This window comes from Microcaecilia unicolor, chromosome 9 (genome assembly GCF_901765095.1).
Source record: "Microcaecilia unicolor chromosome 9, aMicUni1.1, whole genome shotgun sequence".
Classification (NCBI taxonomy): domain Eukaryota; kingdom Metazoa; phylum Chordata; class Amphibia; order Gymnophiona; family Siphonopidae; genus Microcaecilia; species Microcaecilia unicolor.
The window spans coordinates 36971656-36999254 of record NC_044039.1 but is presented as its reverse complement, the minus strand read 5'-3'; the positions used below and the strand labels follow the sequence as shown (position 1 = coordinate 36999254).

The 27599-nt window shown below is 45.1% G+C and overlaps 1 protein-coding gene across 2 annotated transcripts in view; it reads right to left on the bottom strand.

Annotated features, from left to right (window-relative positions):
- The window catches only part of ETV6 (ETS variant transcription factor 6), a 252415-nt gene that overhangs the window by 150467 nt on the left and 74349 nt on the right, over nucleotides 1–27599 (bottom strand). For both annotated transcript variants that reach the window (XM_030214955.1, XM_030214957.1), the window contains exon 2: nucleotides 8250–8382. In XM_030214955.1, coding sequence (XP_030070815.1) covers nucleotides 8250–8382 — 133 coding nt within the window. The remainder of the gene's footprint in view (nucleotides 1–8249; nucleotides 8383–27599) is intronic.

Sequence of the window (27599 nt, the reverse complement as noted above, 5' to 3'; positions counted from 1 at the left end):
CCCAAATGCACACTTAGCAGGTGAGAAAAGGCTTACCACAAAGCACGTTAAAGGGTTTTGCGGTATTTTGCCTGTTAGTGCATACTAAACCATGTGTTAGCTATTTTTTTACATATGAACATAAGAGTAGCCATACTGGTCTATCTAGCCCAGTATCCCATTTCCAAACGGTGGCCAAGCCAGGTCACAAGTATCTGACAGAAACCCAATTATTAGCAACACTCCATGCTACCGATCCTGGTAGCAAGCAGCTGCCTCCCCATGTCTGTCTCAATAGCAAACTATGGACTTTCCTCCAGGAATTTGTCCAAACCTTTTTTAAACCGAGATACGCTAACCGCTGTTACCAAATCCTCTGGCAAAGAGTTCCTACAGCTTAACTATTCACTGAGTGAAAAAATATTTCCTCCTATTTGGTTTAAAATTTCCACATAACTTCTTGAGCACTCCATAGTCTTTGTACTTTTGGAATGAGTAAAAAAAAAAAATCGATTTATTTCTACTACACCACTCAGGATTTTGTAGACCTCAATCATATCTCCCCTCATCTGTCTCTTTTCCAAGCTGAAGAACCCTAACCTCTTTAGCCTTTCCTCATATGAGTGGAGTTCCATCCCCTTTATCATTTTGGTTGCCCTTCTTTGAACCTTTCCTAATTTCGCTATATCTTTTTTGAGATACGGTGACCATAACTGAACACAATACTCAAGGTGCAGTCGCACCATGGGGCGATACAAAGGCATTACAGTATTTTCGTTCTTATTCACCATCCCTTTCCTAATAATTCCTAGCAGCCTGTTTGATTTTTTGGCTACCACCGCACACTGAGCACAAGATTTCAGCGTTTTGTCTACAATGACACCTAGATCTTTTTCTTGAGTGCTGACCCCCAGGTGGATCCTACCATCAGGGAGCAAGTCATGGGCCTGAAAGCATTATCCAGCTAGCATGTTCTGATTAGCATGTGTTAACTGGATAACGCAGAGTTAACGTGACGGCACTCAGTGCCTCCTAAATAAGAGATAGTAAGTGTTCATGTGTTAATTTTTGGCAGGTACCACAGGTATCTATGTGGCCCGCGAGTGACTGAGAAATGAAAGAAGGGGGAAGGCGCAATTTGAAAGAAAAGAGCAATGCTGTAACCAGTGCACCCATGTTTATGCTACAGCTGCTGAACTCCCTCTCCCCCAGAAATGCACTGGGCCATTTTTACAGGGACTTTATATTTCTGGAAATCCCAGTCCAACGTGGCCCATTTTGTAACTGGATTTGTCTTTTCAGCAGCCCCCTCCCACACCTCCCCCCCCCCACCAAATGCAGTCCTTTTTCATCAAGATTTCAGCAAGTTATTTTGCCCCTGTACTTACAGATACTTTTTCAACCCCTCATATACATAATTTCTTTCCAACATTCCATTAAGTTCAATAGAATAAAATGTGATAAACTGGTGGCTGGTCTGTTGGTTTACCACCCAGCACTTTGAACTTGAGTCTTCAGTCCCATCCTCTTCACTAACAGGACATAAAGTGGATCAGGTAAACCGTGAAGCAGTGGCATAGATAGGTGGGGCCACGGGGGCCTGTGCCCCCCAAAAAAATTTCTTCTGGGCCCTTGGTTTTGCTGGCAGGGGTCCCCCTCCCCTGCCAGCTGAAGCCTTCATCCAGCGCTGGAGACTGGCAATGGACGAAGGCTTCAGCTGGCGGGGGTTGGGGACCCCCGACAGGCAAGGTATTTGCAGTGGCGAGGCGGTGGCAGCACACCAAAATGTGCCCCCCCACCTCGGGCTCTGGCCCTCTCCCACCGCGAGGTCTGGCTATGCCCCTGCCGTGACGGCCATGTGCTCTATCTCGAGGAAGGGAAGGTGGTGATGACTGCCTCCCAGTGGTGTGCTGGTGAGTGGTATATCTTGCAGGAGAATTCTCCGTCCTTTCTGGCCAGCCAGGGAGCATATGGACTGAGCGTGCCACCTGGGGTGCAGTCTTTTTTAATATAACCTCACCAAACAAAAGGCAGTTAATCAAATCGAATAAAAAATTATATTTTGAGCTTTTCACATGAAAAATATTACCTGAAATATGTAGGACTCTAAAATCAAAAACGTTTGGCAAACCTATTCAGCAAGAATGTTTCTTTTTGATTTAGGGTGGCTGAAGTGAAATATGCACTTTTTACTAAGCTTCAGAACTAAGGGGTCATTTTACTAAGGTGCGCTGAAAAATGGCTTGCGGTAGTGTAGGTACGGGTTTTGGGCACGTGCCAATCCATTTTTCAGCACGCCTGTAAAAAAGCCCTTTTATAAATTTTTGCCAAAAATGGACATGCAGTAAAATCAAAATTGCCATGCGTCCATTTTGGGTCTGAGACCTTACCGCCAGCCATTGACCTAGCAGTAAAGTCTCATGCAGAAACCGGGCAGTAATGACCTATGTGCGCCAAATGCCAGATATTTTTTGGCCTTGCATAGAGAACGCACGCCAAAAATGAAATTAGCACAAGGGCCACACGGTAACTCCATTTTGGCACGCGTTGGGCGAGCATAGACACTTACGTGGCTTAGTAAAAGAGCCCCTAAATTTTAAGAGGATATCACAATGGCTCACTGGCAGAGTACATATCATGCTGGAGGCCTAGATTTGATTCCTGAACCTGACTTCTTCTCCTCGGGCTACCCATGACTGGAGACATTACATAAGCAACATTCACAGCCTCTAGAGATACTGTATCAAGTTTCACCTATTGCTCAATTGGGACACCTAGTGGACAGGCATGGGTTGCATATCTGTTTCATTCTGTGGCCCCTGGCAACCATGAGGCTCACTGGGATTAGAAATGGGGAGGAGGAGTGGGAATAGTGGGTAGTTGCTGATGAAGGCTCAATGTGCCATAGCCAAATTAAAGCTCTGATTGAGCTGGAGGCCCAAAGGATCGAGAGAAAATTGCCGGGCTAATTTTTTTTTTTAATTTAGTAAATGAAACAATTTGATAGCCTAAAACATGCTTAGCTGCCTTACTGTTCTAGATGAGGAAAAGCAACTCTGTGTGGTAGCTGCACAGAGCCTAAAAACAAAATGTTATTCAGAAAAATTGCAACAGTAAGCTGGGGAAACTCCAAACTATTAATCATTAATCAGAAACAAAAAGTCCAACAGGAAGAAAAAGAATATTAGACTCATGGTGACTTCCCTGACCTTTGCAACCTTTGGAGCTGTCCTGAATGTACTTAAAGGGAGTCATAATACAACAAAGCAGTGGGTAAAAAACCAGGAGTTCCAGAGTGAAGATGAACCAAACTTTATTAATCAGTATATTGACTTGACACAACGTTGTGTTTCGGCCAAAGGGCCTACATCAGGAGTCTAAATACTTGAGTTGAGACCGATAATGATGATCCAGAATTAGCAGTGTTGTAAAATACAGTCTGTATTGTAGTGGTCTTAAAAAAGACCTTTGTTCTGAAGCGTGAGCCAGATCACTCACATGAGCGTCTGGGCTGTGCAGTCTAAGAACATTGCTAATTCTGGATAATCATTATCGGTCTCAACTCAAGTATTTAGACTCCTGATGTAGGCCCTCTGGCCGAAACACAACACTGTGTCGAGTCAATATACTGATGAATAAAGTTTGGTTCATCTTCACTCTGGAACTGCTGGTTTTTTACCCACTGCTTTGTTGTATTGTGACTATCCGAGGGATTTCGTTGAGTTCTTTCTCTACTCTTAAAGGGAGTCATTCCATAGACCATTTCCCACATATAAAGAACGTTTTAGACATGGAAGATTGGTCTTATAAAACTACATAGCCAAATACATGCATAATTAGTAATGCACCAACAAGTTAGTGTGTACTTACACAGGTACCACACTGAGGGGCCCTTTTACAAAGGCACGTAGGCACCTACACAAGTCCAACACGTGTCAAATTGGCACTACTGCCCGTGCCTTGGGTGGTAATTCCATTTTTGGTGTGCGCCCAAAACAGGCAGTAGAAAATATTTTCTATTTTTTACCATGTGGCACTTACCTGACGTTAATCGGCAGTAGACGCACGTTGCACGCTTACCGCCTGGTTAGCACGTGCGACCTTACCGCTGAGTCAATGGGTGGTGGTAAGGTCTCAGGCTAAAAATGGACGCACGCTGGTTTTCATTTTGCCGCATGTACATTTTCCAGCATATTTAAAAAAATGTCTTTTTTTTTCAGGCGTGCTGAGGAAATGGAGCAGCATGAGTCCAAAACGCGTGCCTACAACAGCGCAGGCCACTTTTAGGCTCGCCTTAGTAAAAGGGCCCCATGGGCATTCCTGGGGCAAAAACATAGGAGTTGGGGTTGAGTTATAATGTGTTCATGAAGATATTTTGTTTCTGGGGGCAATCCTGGATGTATATCTTATAAAGACACACAGGAGCATATGTTGCTTTTATTAAACAACTGTGCTCCTAAGGAATGTAAAACAAAACAGTCCCAAAAGAAACACATGCATTCCAAAGCTCAGAAGGTATTCTAATATTTTTTCACCATTTTTTTGGACCATCATACCAACACCTATAAGAGATTCTGCTAATTCAAGTCTCTGAACTTGCGTACTATTAGTAATTATTGGTCCTATTTATAATCATATCAAAATTTTGGTGCACTTTAAAAATGTCTGCGTGTGCAAAAAGAAGAAGGCGTTACTTAGATTCCATTCTGAAAAATCCCCAAAATAAGTGAGCCACCGATTCACGTTTCGAGCAGTGCTCTACGTCAGGGTCTCACAATTCCATATCTTAAAATTATGTCAGAAGCCTCACTTTCAATTCATAACTGCAACTCTGTGTTCTGTTTGCCAAAAGGAAGAGGTCCAGCCCTTGACTGAACTTCACCTTCCTTCTCTCCGGACAACTCTTCATGCAGTAAACAGTGAGTGACCGTGTCGAACGTAGCTAAAAGATCCAAGATTATTGGCAAGAAATCCATACTCACGTCAACTTCCAACTATGGCATAGTGACAGGTGATCTCAGAGCAGTTTCAGTACCATCACATTTACGGACTTCTGATAGCCTTAGGAAGACAGGGGCCGATATTAAGACAGCGGGAGTTAGACTGGCTAACTCCTGCAGTCAGCGCTAAGCCTGGATATTCAACGTTGGGCTGTTCCCGGTGATCGGCATTGAATATCCAGTTTATATTTGGCCAGTTTAAAGATAACCATTTAAGTCTCAGACTCAGGGGCCCTTTTACTGAGCCACGTAAGAGCTGGGATTACTGCCCGGCTACCGCATGTCCCAGGCGGTAATTTCATTTTTGACACGTGTCCCCTAAGCGTGCCAGAAAATATTTTTTATTTTCTGGCACGTGGCACTACCGGGCAGTATGCACGTAGGCCTTTACTGCCCAGTTAACGTGTGAGATCTTACCGCTAAGTCAACAGGTGGCGGTAAGGTCTCAGACCCAAAAAGGTCACGCGTCAATTTTCATTTTGCTACATGTCCATTTTTGGTCAAAATTTTAAAAAGGTATTTTTATAGGTGTGCTGAAAAATGATTCTGTGCAGGCCGTTTTTGTAGCACACCTTAGTAAAAGGACCCCAGTTATCTTTAAACCGGCCAAAAATATACCAGTTTTTCACGCGGCCAAATATAGCCATGAAACCCTGTTTAAAAATCGGTGGATAGCCAGATATATTGACCAATATAACCAGCTACCTGCTAGCCACTAACTAGAGATATTCAGAGGGGGATAACCAATTATCCCCTGCTGAATATTGGTAGATAGCCAGTTAAGCACAATTTAACCGGTCAGTCGCCTTTCTGACCGGTTAAATAGCGCTGAATATTGGGGGGACTGTTTCTACTTTGTTAAAGAACTATAGGAGACAATGTAGCATGCTAAGCGACAATCCTACAACAGCACTCAGACATGCCTAAGTCATTATTGAATACTAGCGTAAGCCCACATATGCTCACCAAACATTAGGCACCACCACTGTTTCCTCTAAGCTGAGCGGAAGTCCTCCACATACACTCCTGCCAGTGGGGGGTGCTGTTTCACTATTACATTTTCAATAGTGAAGGACAGGCAAGCTCTATAGGATTCCAGGGAACCTGTCTGTCCCTGGTGATTGAAAACACAATATTGAAGCCTCACCGACACCTGTTCAGCTTAGAGGAAACAGTGGCCATGACCCCTTACACTGTTTCAATGGCAGGTGTAAAAGGTCGTGCCTTTGCGTGCCAAGTGACACGTGTAACTTCAAGTAATTGCAAAATGAAAGCATAAAAGCGCACACCTTAGCTAGGCATGTACATTTTTGAAAATTATGGGGTTAATGTTTACTCCGATTTAAACGGCTTTGATTGCCTGCTACCGGCGTTCAACCTGGAAATTCAATGCCAGGCCATTTCCGGCAACCAGTATTGCGTATACAGCAGTGGCGTAGCCACAGATGGGCCTGGGTGGGCCGGGGCCCACCCACTTATTGCTCAGGCCCACCCAACAGTAGCACATGTTTAGAGGTAACTGCTAGGGATCCCAAGTTCCGCCAGCTGAAGACATCCCCCTGATAGTAATTAAAACGCTGCTCTCCACAATACTGGCACCTGTGCATGCTCAGTTTTCAGCGGCAGCGCATGCCTACTGCAGACTGCCAGGGTAGAAAGAAGCGTTTTCCCGCCAGCTCAGATATTTTTCTGGTGGGGGTTGGGAAGAACACTTGGTGCCCACCCATTTCTTGCCTAGGCCCACCCAAAATCTGTTGTCTGGCTACACCCCTGATATACAGTTCTTGAACCCCCGCTAGTGCGTGACTGGTTAAGTCAATATTCAAACTTAACTGGCCATGGCTTATTATGTCAGAAGCCTCACTTTCAATTCATAACTGCAGCTCTGTGTTCTGTTTGCCAAAAAGGAAGAGGTCCAGCCCTTGACTGAACCTCATCTTCCTTCTCTCTGGACAACTCTTCATGCAATAAACAGCGAGTGACTGTGTCGAATGTAGCTAAAAGATCCAAGATTACTGGCAAGAAATCCTTACTTGAAAACCCATCTATTCAAACAGGTTTACCTGAACGACTTGACCTATCATAAGCGAACATAAGCAACCCATCTACTTACCGGTTCATCTAATCATTAATAACAATGACTCAGATATTATCTCCTACCAACCTTCTTACCCTCCATGCTCTTCCTCAACTTCTCCTTTATCGCTCCACCTCATTACCTATCCCTATCCTTTCACTCATACCTCTTTTATCCCATTTACTCCTTGTTCATTGTTCTATCACATACATCCTTGTTGATTTTGATACTACAGATTATATTCTCTTGTTACTATGTAAGCTGCGGGGTACAAATGTAATTAATTAATTAATTAATTAACAGGCAAAGATAGAACTGCTTTTTATGTAGCCTTATTTGCCCGTTAAGCCTGGCCAGTTAAATTCTGAATATCGGAACTTAACCAGTCACGCCCCCAACATTGCCAGATTTCTTTTTGGTGGTGCTAACTGGGCATTTTCAGTGCCAATAACAGGTTAAATGCTGCTGAAAATGACTGGTTATCTGCCGACACACTGGTGGCAGCCATTCCCGGCTAGTTAACCCACACACTGAATATCGGCCATGTTGATTTTTAGAGTGCTGACAGTAGCTGGACGGTTTATAAACACCTAAAATCATAAACACTAGACATACTGCGCACAAAGCATTTGCAAATCTACCTCATGCATATTTACTGTGGATATCCTGAAAACCAGCCAAGCTAGGAGGACTTCAAGGACTGGGTTGAGAACAACTCTCTCAGCAACTCAAAAGGCAGAATTTACAAATATAGAACAGACCCAATTTTAATTTCCTCTACCAATGAGTTTGGAAACAGGTTTGAAACCGGTTCTCTACACACACAACAGCACTCTGTCATCACCACAACCCTCCTCCCACATCACAATTACAGAGAAGAGAATCAACCGCTCCACCTTGGTTTGCCAAAACAACAAAAAAACGGCCTTTAGCACAAACCCTGTCCACAAAACACATACGAAAAGAAAGACTGGTTTGTTCTGATGAAAATTTGTTTGAGAATCAACTCAAGTTGCCAGGTGACTTAACAGGGGTTAAAATTCTGCACATTTCCCCATAGCAGAGTTGGCTGAGAGGAAGCCACATGGCAGAAAATGTGTCAACACCTTTCCTACACAGTCAGCTACCTCAGAGAAAGTTTTGCCCAAGGCTGCCTGAGGCAAGCCCGTCCCCTTCCCGCAGGTTGTACTCACGCAGGTGTGCTGGCAGGCGGATCCGCTCCTCCTCCATCCGGATGACCCCGGGTGCTGGAACATTAAGGGGGGAGGAAGAGGACGAGTAATTTGGCACCGGGCTCTCAGGAGGTGTATATGAAATCCGTTCCTGCTGTTAGGAGAGAGAGGGGAAGAAAGATGAGGATGTGTGAGCAGAGCAGATAGTCAGGGCCGCATTTCTGAGTACTGTGGCCCCTAAGCTGTACAGTTAAGAAGGCTCCCCCCTCGATGAAGTAGAAGGTTAGTTTTAGGTTACTAGTTTTCCATGCTTGTGAAAGAATATGCACAAAATACTACATCACATACAAACATTTTGATTATTATTAAAGTGGAGTGGAGGTGTGGCCTAATGGTTAGAGCACCAGTCTTGCAATCCAGAGGTGACCAGTTCAAATCCCACTGCTGCTCCTTGTGATCTTGGGCAAGTCACTTAACCCTCCACTGCCTCAGGTACAAACTTAGATTGTGAGCCCTCCTGGGGCAGAGAAATATCCAGTGTGCCTGAATGTAACTCACCTTGAGCTACTAGGTGTGAGCAAAAATCTAAATAAAAATAAATACATAATAATAATGAGGCCCTTTGTAATGTGAGGTCCTAAACTGTAGGTTGTCTAGCTTATATGCAAATTTGGCCCTGGAGACAGCACCTGAGAGTGACTTTACATTCACCTACTGCTTTCATTTCCAAGCGGAACTACATACATTTCATTGATTCAGAGGGGTGGTCTTTCCTTTGTTTTAACATTTTTTATTTTTTTTAAAGCCAAATGCAGTTAAAAAACATTTCAGACCGCAAGGTGACCTATTTTCAACTCAGGTAAACAAACAGGCCTGGATTTAGGTGTAGGCCACATAAGCAACTGCCTAGGGCGTCAAATTTTAAGGTGCCAAATACCCAAGTTCAAAAGGAGCCCGCTCCCACATACAGCCATGCACTGGCACCACTTCAGAGGCCATGGAGATCTGGTCCAAACACCCGTTCTCCATTTTCCAACTTTGGGGGCAGGGTGAGGGTGGATGAGTGAAACTTCACTCTCTGAGTTACAAGGGAAGATTCCTGCCCTCACCTTCTGGTCCGATCCATTTGCTCTAAATCTTAAAGTCCTGTGAGCAAATAAGCTGTATTTTAAAATCACAGTAGCAGTAGTAGTAACCTTTTCATATTGGACTAAATACACATGTGCCTTGGACCTGTCATTAAGTCAGTGCATAACGAGTTAAGCAATGATGTTGCTCAAATATAGAAATACATTGCAGGTTATATCACAGTGCTAGTAAGAAATTCCATTTGTTTTCAAAGCTGTAAAGAGTTTAATTTTCAACAAATGGAGGAAAGTGGGACAGGTAATATGTTTTTAGAAGGATGGGAGACTTTCCTTTTCAATTCTGTATCATACTGTACGTCTCAGATTGCTCATTAGAGTTAGGGCTTCTGATTAAAATACCCTTGATGAGGAATTTGGGGTTTGTAACTAACTGTCTCCCAAACTGTATGTCCTCTGTCATGCTGATGACATCATCCCGCTGCTGACATTGCAGGGTGATGATGTTCTTACCCCACTGCTAAAAACATTACTGCAACGTTTGTTGGAGTGGTGCAGGAATTTCTATGCTTGTCTGACTGTGTCAAGTCTTGCAAAGCTTGATACTGCCAGGGGAAGCCCACTCAGTAGGCAAGACTAGGCAGTGGCCTAGGGCAGCACCTTCAATGAATCAGCAAACAGCAGCAAAGCAACCTACCTACATCTTCTGCTCAATGTGCAGCGGCGGCCAAAAAAAAAAACCAAGATGCTAGGAATTATTAGGAAAGGGATGATTAATAAGAACGAAAATATTATAATGCCTCTGTATCGCTCCGTGGTGCGACCTCACCTTGAGTACTGTGTTGAGTTCTGGTTGCCGTATCTCAAAAAAGATATAGCGGAATTAGAAAAGATTCAAAGAAGAGGGACCAAAATGATAAAACGGATGGAACTCCTCTCATATGAGGAAACGCTAAAGAGGTTAGGGCTCTTCAGCTTAGAAAAGAAACAGATAAGGGGAGATAACAAGTAGAAGTGGCCTAGTGGTTAGGGTGGTGGACTTTGGTCCTGAGGAACTGAGTTCGATTCCCACTTCAGGCACAGGCAGCTCCTTGTGACTCTGGGCAAGTCACTTAACCCTCCATTGCCCCATGTAAGCCGCATTCAGCCTGCCATGAGTGGGAAAGTGCGGGGTACAAATGTAACAAAAATAAAATAGATACTATTGGAGATTCTGCATGGAATGTTGCTACTATTGGAGATTCTACATGGAATGTTGCTATTCCACTAGCAACATTCCATGTAGAAGGCTGCGCAGGCTTCTGTTTCTGTGAGTCTGACGTCCTGTACGTATGTGCAGGACGTCAGACTCGCAGAAGCCTGCGCAGCCACCACATTGGTGATCTGCAAGGGCTGACTTCTACATGGAATGTTGCTAGTGGAATCTCAAATAGTAGCAACAGTGGAGGAGTGGCCTAGTGGTTAGGGTGGTGGACTTTGGTCCTGGGGAACTGAGGAACTGAGTTCGATTCCCACTTCAGGCACAGGCAGCTCCTTGTGATTCTGGGCAAGTCACTTAACCCTCCATTGCCCCATGTAAGCCGCATTGAGCCTGCCATGAGTGGGAAAGCGCGGGGTACAAATGTAACAAAAATAAAGACTAGGGGATGCTCAAGGAAGTTACATGGAAATACTTTTAAAACAAATAGGAGGAAATATTTTTTCACTCAACGAATAGTTAAGCTCTGGAACTCTCTGCTGGTGGATCGTGGTAACAGCAGTTAGCGTATCTGGGTTTAAAAAAAGTTTGGACAAGTTCCTGGAGGAAAAGTCTATAGTCTGCTATTGAGACAGGCATGGGGGAGCAACTGCTTGCTCTGGGATTTGTAGTATGGAATGTTGCTACAATTTGGGTTCCTGCCAGGTACTTGTGACCTGGCTTGGCCACTGTTAGAAACAGGATACTGCGCTAGATGGACCATTGGTCTGACCCAGTATGGCTACTCTTATGTTCCTATGAGGTAATATTCAGCCAGTGGCAGTCAGTGATTTTTAAAACACTGTCTGCGGCAACCAAAATTATTATTCAATGCAGGGTCATATCTGATTCCAGCATAAAATATTCAGGTATGTGTAATAACTGGATAAGTGTTGATATTCAACCTAGTGCCCCCTAACTCATAAGTACATAAGTAGTGCCATACTGGGAAAGACCAAAGGTCCATCTAGCCCAGCATCCTGTCACCGACAGTGGCCAATCCAGGTCAAGGGCACCTGGCACGCTCCCCAAACGTAAAAACATTCCAGACAAGTTATACCTAAAAATGCGGAATTTTTCCAAGTCCATTTAATAGCGGTCTATGGACTTGTCCTTTAGGAATCTATCTAACCCCTTTTTAAACTCCGTCAAGCTAACCGCCCGTACCACGTTCTCCGGCAACGAATTCCAGAGTCTAATTACACGTTGGGTGAAGAAAAATTTTCTCCGATTCGTTTTAAATTTACCACACTGTAGCTTCAACTCATGCCCTCTAGTCCTAGTATTTTTGGATAGCGTGAACAGTCGCTTCACATCCACCCGATCCATTCCACTCATTATTTTATACACTTCTATCATATCTCCCCTCAGCCGTCTCTTCTCCAAGCTGAAAAGCCCTAGCCTTCTCAGCCTCTCTTCGTAGGAAAGTCGTCCCATCCCCACTATCATTTTCGTCGCCCTTCGCTGTACCTTTTCCAATTCTACTATATCTTTTTTGAGATACGGAGACCAGTACTGAACACAATACTCCAGGTGCGGTCGCACCATGGAGCGATACAACGGCATTATAACATCCGCACACCTGGACTCCATACCCTTCCTAATAACACCCTCCTCCTTCCAGCGCCGCCTCCAAAATGGTGGTGCCCTGCCCAGTACATCCTGGTATGGTAGGAAAGCCCTGCCCAGCACATCCCAGGATGCACCGGGCAGGCACCACCATTTTGGGGGCGGTGCTGGAAAGTGGAGGGAGTGCTACACCCTCCTCCTTTTTAAAGGTACGGGTGGGGGCTGGGGGGGCTCTGAAATCATGTCAACAAGCTGAAATCAATTTCAGGGACATTAAAATCGTTCTTAAGTTCAGTTTTATGGACAGCCAGGATCATTAAGCCAAAGGAACAGAATGGGGGCGATTTTACAAGTGACCGTGGGCTAAATTCAGTAAATGATGCCCAATGCTGTGCTATACTGGCCCTTTATAGAACAGTACTGAGTGCCAATTTTGTCATCCAAGTTTGGGCACTAGTACTGATGCCTGCTGAAATCAGGTGTAATTCCCGGTGTCCAATTTGGGTATTTTATAACACGTCCCTGACTAATGTTCCCTCTAAGCGGAGCGCGTGAGTGATTGCTCATACATTTTAGGACCGTAGCTCACAGATTTCACATGCTCGTTCACAAAAACACTGACTCAACTTTCAAACAAAATTAAACTACAAAAATTAAATGAAAATGAATTAAACTAAATCAATTACAGACCTGATTTAAATGAGTTTCAAATAAAAGTGTGCTGTATGAAATGGTCTGTGCTGTTGTTTGTCACTTCCGATCTTGTGAAATGCATTTCTAATTCTGGCACTCAAAAACTGTTGGTTTTTAAAACTTGTACACACCAGGCCACTCCTTAGGGGAAACATTGCTCCTGACCCGCCCATATACCTCCTATGGTCACGCCCCCTATGAGATTTGGGTGTACATTACTACTACTACTTACTACTTAACACTTCTAAAGCGCTACTAGGGTTACGCAGTGCTGTACAGTTTAACAAAGAAGGACAGTCCCTGCTCAAAGGAGCTTACAATCTAAAGGACAAAATGTGCAGTCAATCAAATTGGGGGCAGTCTAAATTTCCTGAATTGGGGCGTGCAGCAAGAAGTGTGCACAAATCTATGGGGCTCATTTACTAAGGCACGCCCAAAAGTGGCCTGTACTGCTGTAGGCGCGTGTTTTGGACATGCGCTGGTCCATTTCTTGAGCACGCTAAGAAAAAAGGAATTTTTTTTAATGTGCCGGAAAATGGATGTGCTACAAAATGGAAACCAATGCGCGTCCATTTTCGGCCTGAGACCTTACCACCACAGATTGACTTAGCAGTAAGGACTCATGCACTAACCGGGCGGTAAGCATCCAGTGCGCACCAACTGTCCATTACCGCCGGGTAAGCGCCCCATGGTAGAAAATAGAAAATATTTTCTACCACGTGTTTTGGGCGTGTGCCAAAAATGGAATTACTGTCCAGGGCACGTGGTAGCCAGGTGGTACTGCCAATTTGACGCGCATAGGGCGCGCGTAGGCACCTACACGCCTTTGTAAAAGGGCCCCTAGATTGATGCCAATTAGTATCCAATTATTGCACTAATTGGCTCAATAGGCAATTTAGTTGGGTGCACATCTTGGATTGTTGCCCAAATATCAGCGCTCAATTTGGGGCACCGTATATCAAATCAGCGGCATGTATGCAAACGAGGCAAGCAAACTTTTATCTGTGCAGGCACTGGCAAATTTTCAAAGTAAATGTATGTGTGCACTTCGGAGGAAATTCAATATATGGCGCCTTAAAAATTGGTGCTGTAAAACAATGCAGTTAGCGTGATTCTATAAAGTACGTCTAAAGTTAGGCGTCATTTATAGAATACGCTCAAGTGCCGTTCTTGTGCCTAAAATTTAGGTGCACCCATTTAGGCCACCTAAAACCAGGCGTAAATACCTGCGCCTAAGTTAGGCGCAGATCAGGTATATTCTATAATATTATTAGCATTAGCATTTGTATAGCGCTACCAGACGCCCGCAGCGCTGAACACCTGATACAAAGAGACAGTCCCTGCTCAAAAGAGCTTACAATCTAAATAATACAGACAGACAAGACAGTTAAGGAAGTAATGGGTGAGAAGGAAGGAAGGGACAAGGGGAGGGCAATTGAGTAGTGGCTAGGAGCTTTTTAGGCAATTATAAAGAGATGGACTAAAAAATCTTCTATTCAAAGATTTTCCTGCAAGTAGGGTTTTGTCAGATTGAGGTATAATCCCAGAAAAAGGGGGAAAATGAAGTTCAGCACAGACTTATGCATCTATAACTGCTTCGCTAATATATCCAAGATCATAGGTAGGACTTGCATGCAAGCCCTAAAACTGCAATTTGTTAGCCCACCACCAATTTTAAGGGAATGAAATCCTAATCTCACAGCAACCACGGATATTATGGAATGTGATAACGGACTAAGCTCAGACTACAGTACTAACTCTCTGCTCTTTGCCATCTTAATATCTTTCATACATAGCCCAACCAATGAAAGCAAACATTGTATTTACTAGTTGTTGTATATTACATCTCACTTCAGTCTAAGCCTAATTAAACAATCACCTTTTAAAATTTCAATTATGGCAATGCATAGGACTACATTTGCTCTGATATACTTATGATTTCTTAAAGTGGCTGCAAATTTATAGGAAAACTAAATGTCAATACTGGTCAATAAGTTGATCTGATCTGATATGGTGTGCTGTGCATGGTGCTCTTTCTCAGAAGGAAATAGAGCACATAGTTTTTTTAAATGCCCCCTTTACGACTGTGCACATTAGAATTTACGTGCACCGTGTTATAGAATGTCTAGAAAGTTGTGCATGTAATTTCTAATTAAAGCCAATTAGAGCTAATTAGTTAAGTACTAATTATCGGTGCTGATTGGCTTGTTAATCAATTAAGTTGTGCGCACAATTTGGCCATGTGGCCAAATTAGCATGCAGAACTATCGTGCCATATATAGAATTTGGGGGTTTGACTTTGAAAATTATCCCAGGGAATTTCTATGCTTAGATTTACACCTGCTCTGTACCATGCACACAGTTAAGGCTAGATTCTATATATGATGCCTAAAAAATCAGCGCTGAACGATACCCATAAGAAGTTAACATATTAAGCATTGCCATACTGGGACAGACCGAAGGTTTATCAAGCCCAGTATCCTGTTTCCAAAAGTGGTCAATCCAGGTCACAAGTAACTGGCAAGATCCCAGAATAGTAAAACAGATTTTATGCTGCTTATCCTAGAAATAAGCAGTGGATTTTCCCAAGTCCGTCTTAATAATGGCTTATGAACTTTTCTTTTAAGAAACTATCCAAACCTTTTTTTAAACCCTGCTAAGCTAACTGCTTTTACCACATTCTCTAGCAACTAATTCCAGAGTTTAATTACTCCTTGAGTGAAGAAATATTTTCTCCAATTTGTTTTAAATTTACTACTTAGTAGCTTCTTTGGTGCCCCCTAGTCCTAGTACTTTTGGAAAGAGTAAACAAGCGATTCACATCTACCTGTTCCACTCCACCCAGTATTTTAGACACCTCTGTCATATCTCCCCTCAGCCTTCTCTTCTCCAAGCTGAAGAGCCCTAGCTTAAACATTATTCTATAAGCCGCGCCTAAAGTTCAGCACATTTTATAGAATACAGGCTTAAGCGGAGAGTTGTGTGCAAATTTAGACACAGCTATTTGCAGCAATGCAAACGTGGTGCAAATGCCTGTGCCTACATTTACATGCTGAGCACCATTATTCTGTAATTATGTGCGTAACTTGAAACCACATCCCCGTTCTGCCCCAAAACGCCTATGACCCTGCCATTTCAACGCTCCCTTAATTGGACCACTTGCAAATTTTAGGTGTTGATCCCACGCCTAATTAGTGCCAATAATTGCTTGTTAAAAAGCCAATTATTGGCACTAATTGGCTCATTATTCTATTAAATTGCACACAGAAATCGGGAATGTGCCTAAATTTGTGTTTACAGAATCAGGGATTTTATGGGTTAATTTATCTGCATATTTTCACAAACAGGATTGTAAACACAAACCTTTCCTTCTCAGGCTGGGTAAAGTCAGAAGCATAACTTTATTCACATATCAGGTAAACAATTTTATACAAGCCTGTTTCTGCGGGAAAAACACTTTTTATCCATGGAAATGCTTTTTTAAATTACCCTCTATGGGGGGGTAATTTGATAAAGTCATTTTCATCTGGATGTGGCTACATATGCGTGATAATGGTCAGTTATAAAACTTTGACATGCATAAAAGCATGTGCAATAACATAAAGATACATATTTTGCCAGTAGGCATGTACAGAGGCAGAGTTTGCAAGAACCCACATAGATTCAAAAATATGCTAATTTACGTATGTACTTAAGTATGGTCACGCACACGTGCTCTAATGTCCATGCCAGAATTCAAGGCTCAATTTCTGTCACTTACACTAGTATTTTATAAAGACACGTGGAGGGGCATAATCGAACGCGAACGCCTATCTCCATGGGCGTCTATGTCCGAAAACGGGTACGTGAAGAGGCGGGACAGACTGTATTTTCGAAAAAATGGATGTTTTTCAGCTGGGCGTTTGGTTTTTTTTTTTGCAATAATGGAAACTAAAAACACCCAGCTCAAAAACGTCCTAATCCGAGCCATTTGGTCATGGAAGGGGCCACGATTCGTAGTACACTCGCCCCCCTGACATGCCAGGACACCAACTGGGCACCCTAGAGGTCAATGCGGTGGACTTCAGACAACGCTCCCACATGCCTAGCTCCCTTACCACGGGTGCTGAGCACCCAACCCCCTCCCCCAAAACCCACTACCCACAAATGTACACTACCATAGGGGTGAAGGCTGCACCTACATGTGGGTACAGTGGGTTTTGGAGGCCTCCCATTTACCAGCACAAGTGTTACAGGTAGGGGGGGATGGGCCTGGGTCCACCTGGCTGAAGTGCAGGTCCCTGGAAAGTGCTCCAGGGACCTGCATACATGCAGGCCTCTAGGACTTGTTGCTGCTATATAACCTTGGCACACCAGTTGACACCTGAAGACTAATCTCTCCGAAAACGTCCTTTATTGGAATAAGCACACTTACTCACAGTTAACTGCAGATCAGAAGTTGTGCCCCACTGGCAACGAGTCTCCCTGGTACTGAGATTAGCAGTAGGTCAGAGCTGGCAGAATGCTGTACAATGCCCTCTTTCAGCCACATTCAAGGTAAGAACTAAGTTCTCTAACGTGGCTAACCCGTGAAAGGGATCTAAAACTGGCTTACAAAAATGGCCACTATCTCATGGACTACCGGAAACAAAACAGGGCACACTCTGACCCAGCAGAGGGAACAGCACCATGGGAGTAGAGCCTACCAACTACCAACATCGTGAGCATGTGGCACAAGCTAGTGGAATCACGGAGCCCAATACCCTACACCCACCACAATGCATTGCTGATGTGACTCTGCAGTGCCCTTAACAGAAAAGGTATCACACTCACCCGAGAGCCACATCAGAACCAGGGAAAGGCTGTCAGAGGATAGAACACATTCTGCTGTCATGGAGGTGGGTACGGCATTTGAGGCTGGCATACAGGCTGGAAAACAAAGTTTGTAAAGTGGGTTTTTTTTGGTGGGAGGGGGTTAGTGACCACTGGGGGAGTCCGGGGAGGTCATCCCCGATTCCCTCCAGTGGTCATCTGGTCAGTTGGGGCACTTTTTTGGGACTTGTTCGTGAAAAAAAAGGGTCCAAAAAAAGTGACCCAAAATCGCGGTAAAAACGCCTTTTTTTCGATTATCAGCTAAAGACGCCTATCTCTCCTCGGCCAATAACCACGCCCCAGTTCCACCTTCACCACGCCTCCGACACGCCCCCGTCAACTTTACCCGTTTCTGCGACAGATTGCAGTTGGAAACGCCCAAAATCGGTTTTCGATTATACCGATTTGGGCGCCCACGGGAGAAAGACGCCCATCTCCCAATTTGGGTCACAATATAGGCGTTTTACTCTTTCGATTATAAGCAGGATAGGGACCCGCTTATAAAATTATCTTCTATGGTGCAATTCTATGTGGGCACCAAACTCTAGGCCAGAGATTTTCAACCCAGTCCTCAGGGCGCAACCAGCCAGTCGGGGTTTTCAGGATATCCTGAAAACCCCGACTGGCTAGGTGTGCCCCAAGGACTGGGTTGAAAACCTCTGCCCCTAGGCACCAATGGCCAGAATAAATAACCTGAGTGACCTCGGTATGGGCCCCAAAGTCACTGGCTGGGTTAGAAACTGGTTGAGCGGAAGGCAGTAAAGAGTAATGGCAAATGGAGTTCACTCTGTGGAAAAGGATGCTGGGCTGGTTCTGGGTGTGAAAAGACATAATTGTTTCTATTAGGCCAGTGCTTCTGAGTCCTCTCTTGGAAGCACACCTAGCCAGTCAGGTTTTCAGGCTTACCATAATAAATATGCAGGATTTGCATGAACAGAGTCTCCACTGTACGAAAATCTATCTCAAACAAATTTATCGTGGCACTCCTGAAAACACGACTGGCTAGGTGTGCCTCCGTGGGAAGGTTGAAAAGTGCTGTGCTAGGGTGACAGGCATTGTATGAGGCGTGCATTTCTGTGTGTGTGAGACAGATAGGCAGATGGACAGAGCCTTCCCAATAGGTGCCAATGGTTACCTAAAATTCTGCAAGAAACTTACAGCCAGGTTGTATTTTAAAAAGCAATAGGGAACGTCAAAGCTCCAGTGCTAAAAACAAAAAATAAAATCATTATACATTCTCAGGTCCAGCACTTGTTTAAAATGTGAGGAATGGTGTTTCCACATATATTTAGTGCCACTATTAGATAGATCAATTTAAAAGGTCCAAAACCATCAGCAAGGGTAATAAACTGGCAATGCAATAAACCCAGCAGTCCTCTGTGATTTCTTATCTCTGTTACTCTTTGATTTCCAAAATTAGTTTCAATTTAGTTCCAACCAACATAATAATTTCTTTAATAATCAGTTTTTTGTTTTTTTTTTGCAAAATCCAATATATGTTCTCAACTTGTATAAACATTCTTCAATATATAAAGGCGTTTTAAAAATCTTCCAATTATAATCCTTTAGCAACGCTTTTTTTTCACACTTTGCAGTGCACTGATGCCTCCACCAACATGTGGCGTGTTTCACAAATTGCTGCCTCAGGGTGTGGTCCGCCAAAGCTAAAAATTAAAACCGTCAGTCAGGGGACTGTATCTCCAGGAGGTTTGAATCTGGAAACAGATTGGACCGCAGCTATGTAAACTAATTGAACGACATCATTAGGTTGCAGCATTTTCATTGGTGCACGGAGCCATGTGATTTTCTTAAATTTAGCTGACCATTGGTGCGATAGTAACAGAGTATGGCAGGCACCGATGAGTATATGCGAGCTTTTGACTATAAGGTATGTAAAGTTTACTATACTTAGTTGAAACTATTAGATAGATGGCAACACTGCATATACAGTACAGCCTCGCTTATCCAACCTTCGCTGATCCGGATTATCCAACAGACTCCTGGTGATGTCACTCACGTGGCTTCTGTTTCTGTTTTCCGAACCCGGGACCCTACTTTTACCACCGACACGAGCCAGGACCCTGCTTTTGCTGCCTTTGGGGCCCTTTTATTAAGCCGCGCAGGCAGCTACGCGCGCCTAAAATGCACCAATTCAGAACTACCAGCCAGCTACCGTGTGGCCCAGGCGGTAATTTCATTTTGGACGTACCCCAGAAAATTTCCAGTACGCAGCACTAACCGGGCGGTAATCGGCATTCTTGAAAGGTGCCCTTGGCCTGGATTGGCTGCTGTCGTGGACAGGATGCTGGGCTCAATGGACCCTTGGTCTTTTCCCAGTGTGGCATTACTTATATGTACTTATGTACACACGCTGACGATTACTGCCTGGTTAGCGCGTGAGACCTTACCACTAAGTCAATGGGTGGCACTAAGGTCTGAGGCCCAAAATGGACGCACGCCAATTTTAATTTTGCCGCATGTCCATTTTCAGCCCCCCCCCCCCAAAAGACCTTTTTTGCAGACGCACTGAAAAATGAACCTGCGTGCATCCAATACACGCAACCTACACCAGCGCCGGCCACTTTTCCACACACCTTGGTAAAAGGACCCCTCTGTCTATGCATTGCTTGAGGGGTTACCATTGTTTTCCGTATTATCCAACTTTTCATTTATTGGACAACGGGTCAGTTCCATTTAGGCCAGATAATCGAGACTTTACTGTATGTTATATGATATTCTGCAGTGCTGTTAAACATGTGTATTTCTGATACTGTATGTTAGTCCTATTACTAGGTTTCAATTTGATGTTTCCAAATGTATCTCATTTAGTAGGCAATTGTATACATAGTGCCTAATGTTATGTGCTATTTCCGTGCCAATTTTTCAGCACAAAAAAGTGTTATAATTTTATTTAGATTTTTTTTTAGCTGTATCTATTTATTTAGATTTTTTGCTCACACCTATTTCAGTAGTAGCTCAAGGTGAGCTACATTCAGGTACTTTGGATATTTCTCTGTCCCAGGAGAGCTCACAATCTAAGTTTGTACCTGAGGCAATGGAGGGTTAAGTGACTTGCCCAAGATCACAAGGAGCAGCAGTGGAATTTGAACCTTTACTGCCTTCCGCTCAACCAGTTTCTAACCCAGCCAGTGACTTTGGGGTCCATACCGAGGGCACTCAGGTTATTAAAATGGGCCAAAAACGGCAGATCCGAATGGAACTACATTTATATGTCCAGTTATAGAATAGTGCCTAAGTGATTCTGCGCGGTTTCAGTTGGTGTAAATCCTCGCGTCCAAAGTAAGGTCTGGTTTCTGACACTATGCGCTATTCTATAAAGCGCACTCATCCTTTGCCTTGCCCTATCCTGCACCCCTCCCCCGAGACTTTGATAATTAAACTCAACAATCACGGTCATCGCATAGTAATCCTATAAAAATGTAGGTTAAAGTATATGCTGATGGTTCTTTGAGTTAGTGTGAAAGTCAGGCTCTATTGTTATTGCTTTGATTTCAGCTGCTCTTTGCTGCTTCCAAGAAGCTGCTGCTACCCTAGGCAACTCCCTAGTCTTAGCATGTTTTGGCTTGCGCCTGCTTCTGGAGCATATGATGTTACCTTAATAGTTACCACACACTAATTCACAAACTAAGGGGGTAAGTCTATAGAATAGATGCTAACATTTACACACTGATTAGACACCTACCGCCAAATTCTATAAATGGTACCCAAAGTCAGGAACACAATTGGGTGCACAGTTATAGAACAGGACCAGCTGCATGTATAACGTAATTAACTAATTGGCGATAAATACTGATAATTGGCATTAATAAGCACTAATTGGCATTAATTTGCCAATGCACATATAACAGGCTTAGGCCTCTATTCTATAAACAGCGCGACTAACTTCTCTCGCAGGCAAATACTAGTGCTGTTCAAAGTGCTAGGCCACAGTACTTAAGTAAAAAGTACAGTGAAGAACACATAAAAAATGTATTTAAGAAAAAGTAACAAAGTTATCACCTGGTATAATACTTTTTGAGTAAAAAAGTAAAAGTACCCGCAACTACAATAAATGCAACTATTATTCATGTTTTTACCCAACAACTTTACTGCTCTACAACTCAGTCCACTTTGCTTTTAGTAAAACTAAACTTTTGGGAATGACTGTCACTTATGTGAATGTGTGTGTGAGTCATTAATCCAACACAGCTAAAAAGGTTCAACAACTGCACTAGCAGGAAGTGGAGTGCTCAGTCTGATAAAAAGTTCCTTCAAATCAGACCAGGTTGCAATATTACTGATGTCTTCTGTCTGGGTCTGCAGGTTTTGATCAAGGGAATCTCTGAAACACTTGACTTCCATATAGCAAAGAGTACGTTATCATCATTATTGTCATTATCATCTGCATTCGAAGTAGTGCTGTCTAACTCATCACTTGCATCTTCATCTTTACCTTCTTTATCATCGTCATGCTGTCCAATTCAGGGGCGTAGCCAGACCGGCGGGAGGGAGGTCCAGAGCCCGAGGTGAGGAGGCACATTTTAGCTCCCCCCCGCCATTGCCGACCCCCCCCCCCCCGCCGCCACCACCACCTTTGACCCCCCTGCCGACGACCCTGCTGAGAGTCTCGACCCCCCCTCCCGCCGCCAACCCTCCCCCGCCGTCGCCATCACCTGCAAGGCTTCATTCTGTTTCTGTGAGTCTGACGTCCTGCACGTTGTATGTGCAGGACGTCAGACTCACAGAAACAGAATGAAGCTTTGCACCGAAGAGGACCTCGGCTGGTAGGGGTTGGGGTCCCCCGCCAGCAAAGGTAGCCGACGGCGGCGGGGGAGGGTTGGTGGCAGGAGGGGGGGGTCGAGAGGGTCGTCAGCAGAGGGGTCCAGGGACAAATCTACAGGGGCCCAGGCCCCCGTGGCCCCACGTAGCTATGCCACTGGTCTAATTACAAAGAAGGCTTTCTCAAAATTGGAATCGTTGTCTATCATTGTTCTAACAATGTGTGGGAACCCTTCAGTCTTAAGGCCAGACAAGCAGGCTTCCTCCCTAAAGACAGTGGACAGTTCACCCCAATGTAAAATGTCCCATGGGATGACCAGCAGTCTGTTCTGGTAGAGACATATGTCTGTTCACAACAGACTGCTTTTACTTTTACTGAAGTAATAAGTTTGCCAGTTTTTACTACTGCTTTTACTGATTCTTGCAGTTCTGTTTGGCTGAAGGCCAGTAACCAGGTTCAACAAACACAGGCAACTCCACTGTTCTTACAGGTTATATTCACTGAACAGCAAAATTTAAGTTGAAATGATTCGCTGTTTGAATGACAAGGTTTGAGGTAGTAATGTTCCGTTCTGCTGTTTCATTTCGTTTACTGAGGAACTGTCATTTACATCTCCTTTCTGCTTTTACTGCATACTGCAAGAATCAGTAAAAGCAGCAGTAAAAACTAGCAAACTTATTACTTCAATAAAAGTAAAAGTAGCAAATGCTATCCTGTACTTCTTTACAAGTAAAAGTAATAAAACTTTTACATAAGTACAGTAACTAGTTACATTTACTTAGGTACTATACAACACTGGCAATTGCAAAGGGGACATTAACTGGGGAGGAGTATGAAGCATGTCAGGGGCATTCCAACTATTTTTGCAGACACTTTATAGAATAGTTGCATTTATGCGCCCAACTGCTGCCTTTAGGTGCCTCCATTTATGCCAGCTACAGACATGACGTAAATGGTCAGGCCTAAAGTTTGTCATATAACTGCGCACTCAACACTAGTATTCTATAACCGATTTGGCACGCAACTCTGCCATTGTGGAACACTAGCTCAGCGTACAGTTTTTGGGCACCTAATTTTTAGTGACCTATATTAAATTTACCCCATAATGGCATATATGTACATGTGTGTCCACATATATGCATACCTGCCAAAATTCCACCAACGCGCTGTTCAGTCAATACATGTGTAATTTATATAGCACATATTTTACAGGTGAGCGTACATTTGGGTGGCACCCAGGCAGAGCATGGGCGAGACTCTTAGTTATGCGTGTAACTTATAGAAAGTTATCTGAGTTATCTCCAGCACTTAGGCGCACACACACACACACACACCAGTGTTAATGCGCCAAATTTCAAGTGTATTTCAGAATTTACTATCCCGCCCATCAAACAGCATGCCTGGGCGACTTACAGTCTAATAAATATAGAAAAGGAAGAAAATAGTAAAGTATGGAAGGAAGGGGTGGAGTAGAACTACAATTTCTAATAGGATAGAAGAAAAGGAATAGGAAAGGAGGACTGGCAGGGCCAATCTCCATGGACTGCACTGGCAGAATTAGGAGTACGCATCAGAGAAAAGAAACATTTTAAGATCAATTTTAAAGTTTTGGAAAGATGTCTGTTGCCGAAGGGACTGAGGTAGTTTGTTCCAATGTTCGGGACCCTGAACTGAGAAAATTACCTTCCTGGTGTGTTCACGAATTATCTCGCGAAAAGATGGTACTATCAGTAAATTTCGGAAAGTTGATCGCAATGTTCTTTTGTTTGAATATGGGGTTAACATAAGAGATAGATAAAGTGGTTCACCAGACAGATGGATTTAAAGACCAGGACTAAAATCATGTAGATAATACGATGGGGCAAGGGGAGCCAATGGGCCGCTTTCAATAGTGGGGTACATGTGTGTGAAAGAAAGCAGCCACGTACTTTCCTTTACATGATCTGCACCAATCAGGCAACAGTTATAGAACTGCCCTGAAAGTGCTTACAACGCTTTGGTTGAAGGGCCGCTAAGCCGATAATAAATTCTTTTATTGTTCTTGGCATTAAGCAAGGGACACTATGTTCTTCAGCTCAGAAATGTCACTGATCTACAAGGTAACAACCTGCAGCCCTGGGTATCTAAGGCCAGGGGCGTAGCCAGATAGCCAATTTTGGGTGGGCCTGAGCCCAAGGTGGGTGGGCATGGAATTCCCCCCTCCCCGGCCCCTCCAGTTTGCTCTTCTCTCCACCCCTCCCTGCCCACAAACCCCAAATATTAAATACTTGAGCTGGTGGGGTCCCTAAACTCTGCCAGCTGAAGATTTCCTACTGCTACTTGAGCAGCCAGCACTCTTCCAAATGGTAGCCGGCAGCACTTGCCTCAAACTGATGCTGCTGCTGGCAGGCCATGCATGCTCAGTGCTTTTGCATGTGTGAAAACTGAGCATGTGCAGAAGGGCCGGTCTTAGCGTCAGCTCAAGGCAAGTGCTGCTGGCTGACATTTGGACATTTGGACTGGCTGCCCAAGGACAGAAAATCTTCAGCTGGCAAGGTTTGGGAATACCCACCAGCCACAGCAAGAGTGTCACAATTTTGGGTGGGCCTGAGCCCAAAGTGGGTGGGCCTGAGCCCAAAGTGGGTGGGCTCTGGCCCACCCAGGCCCACCTGTGGCTACGCCACTGCCTAAGGCTCATCTGACATTTTCTGTTTGGCTAGCTAAGACATCCTCATCCATAACCAGGGCCGCTGAGAGGGGGGGCAGGGGGGACAAAATTCCCTGGGCCCGGGCCTCCAAGGGGGGCCCGGCGCCGGGGTCAGGCCACCGGCGCTGCAGTGCCCGGTCTCACCTGCCTGCCTCCTCGGCTCCGGTCCCCTGCATTCGAAGCAGCAGTCACAGATCGCCTCCCTTCTGGCCTTCCCTCCCTGTGTCCCGCTCTCGCGGAAACCAGAAGTTACATCAGACGAGGGTGAGACACAGGGAGGGAAGGCCAGAAAAGAGGCGACCTGCGATTGCCGCCTTGAATGCAAGGGGCCCGGAGCCATGGAGGCAGGGAGGTGAGACCGCAGACTGCAGCGGCGGGGGGAGGCAGGGAGCGGCGGGGGGAGCAACAGGGGGGCAGAGGCGGGGCGGCCCTGTCCATAGCATGCAGGGGGTAGGTGCAGTTTATAAAAATGCATTTAACACACACGTTATCACCGGATTCTATATAGGTCGCCCAAAGTTGCGTGCGCAAATTTCGGCACCCAGGGCAGATGCGTGTGCAAATTAACACTCCGGTTTACTAAGCAGCGCTAGCAGTCGTCCATGCGCTAGTGCTGGCACATGGATGGCCGCTAGAACTGCTTCATAAGCAGACCCCTTAATCAGCTAATGAGGCGTCGACAATCAACAATCGATGTTAATTAGCAACAATTCAGAGTTACGTGCGCATCTGTCCTAGGCGCTATTCTATTAAATCTGCGTCTAAATTTTATAGTGCACAATTCCAAAAGGGCACGGCCGTGGGAAGGGCACGGGCGGATCTGGGGCCATTTCCAGAGGTTAGGAACGATGTTATAGAATACTATGATATATGCGCCCAAATGCCAGCAATCGGGCACCAGCATTTACACCCGGTTTTCGCAGGTGAAATGCTGGTGCCCAAAGTTAGGTGCAAAATCCACACTAAGCTAGCATTCTATAAAGGGCGCTCTGAGCGGAACGCTCTTTGTAGAATAATCTTAGCGCGGATCTTCCCAGCGTCTAGCTTTAGGTGCCATTTACTGAATTCCTCTTATTTGCATAAAAATATGGTGGCTCATGCCTTTTCTGTAGTGGCTCAAGGCGAGTTACATTCAGGTACAGCAAGTATTTCCGTGTCCCTGGAGAACTGGCAGGCTAAGTTCATACTTGAGACAATGGAGAGTTAAGGGCCCCTTTTATCAAGCTGCGGCAAAAGGGGGGCCGGTGCTGGCGCGTGTTTTACACTTGTGCCGAGGCCCCCTTTTACCGCAGCTGGTAAAAGGGAAGTCTCGCCATCCTGCAGGAAATGGCCTTGCGTAAAGTAGAGCACTTGCCGCACGGCTATTTCGGGGGGGGGGGGGTGAGGTGGCGGTAAGGTTTCCTGCATTAACCCGGCAGTAACTAGGCAGCGCACAGCATTGCCTGATTAACACCAGGTGAACTCTGGTGCTACAAAAATAAATACATTTTTATAGCGCCGGAAAGGACTGCACGCTAGGGGTGGGAAGTACTGCTGGGCTGTTGTGGTAGCCCGGCTGTACTTCCTGTATAGCGAGCAGTAAGCCCAGTGGCGTAGCAAGGGGGGGGTGGGAGGGGCGGTCCGCCCCGGGTGTCAGCTTGGGGGGGGGGGGTGCTCCCTGCCAGCTCTCCCCCCCCCCCCGGGTGCAGCATGATGACACCCCCCCCCGACCCAGTGCCTACCCTCCTCAGCTCCCTCCAACCAGCTGAGCACCCTACCTTTAAAGAAATTTCGGAAGCTGTGGAGAGGTGAGGCGCAGCGCCTCGCGCCTGCAAGTAAAACAAGCGTGGATCGTCATTGGGCCTTCCCTCACGCTGTCTGTCCCGCCCTCCGCTTGCAACTTCCTATTTCCGCAAGGGCGGGACAGACAGCATGAGGGAAGGCCCGATGACAATCCACGCTTCTTTTACTTGCAGGTGCGAGGCGCTGCACCTTGCCTCTCCATGGCTTCCGAAATTTCTTTAAAGGTAGGGTGCTCAGCTGGTTGGAGGGAGCTGAGGAGGGTAGGCACTGGGTCGGGGGGGGGGGGGTTGTTGATGCGCTGAGGGGGGTGTCATCGTGCTGCACCCGGGGGGGGGGGGGTGCAACGGCGAACCGCCCCGGTGGCAGCCCTCCTTGCTACGCCACTGAGTAAGCCTGCGTTGGGCTTACCGCCGCTGAGTAAAAGGAGCCGTAAGTGTCTTGCCCAAGATCACAAGGCACCACAGTGTGATTCAAACTGAGAGCTTCCCTGGTTCTCAGCCCACTGCTCTAATAGGGTAAAACCAGGACTGGATGATCTCTATAGAGCAATTCTGGAGCCACTTTGCAAACCTAAGCATGCTAGATGGCTCTGATCAGCTATCAGATTCATATTCCATATAAGGTACCTCTATCACTTTGATTACCTTACCTGCCCTCTTCCTGGCTACCTCGATTTCTCCAACTTCAA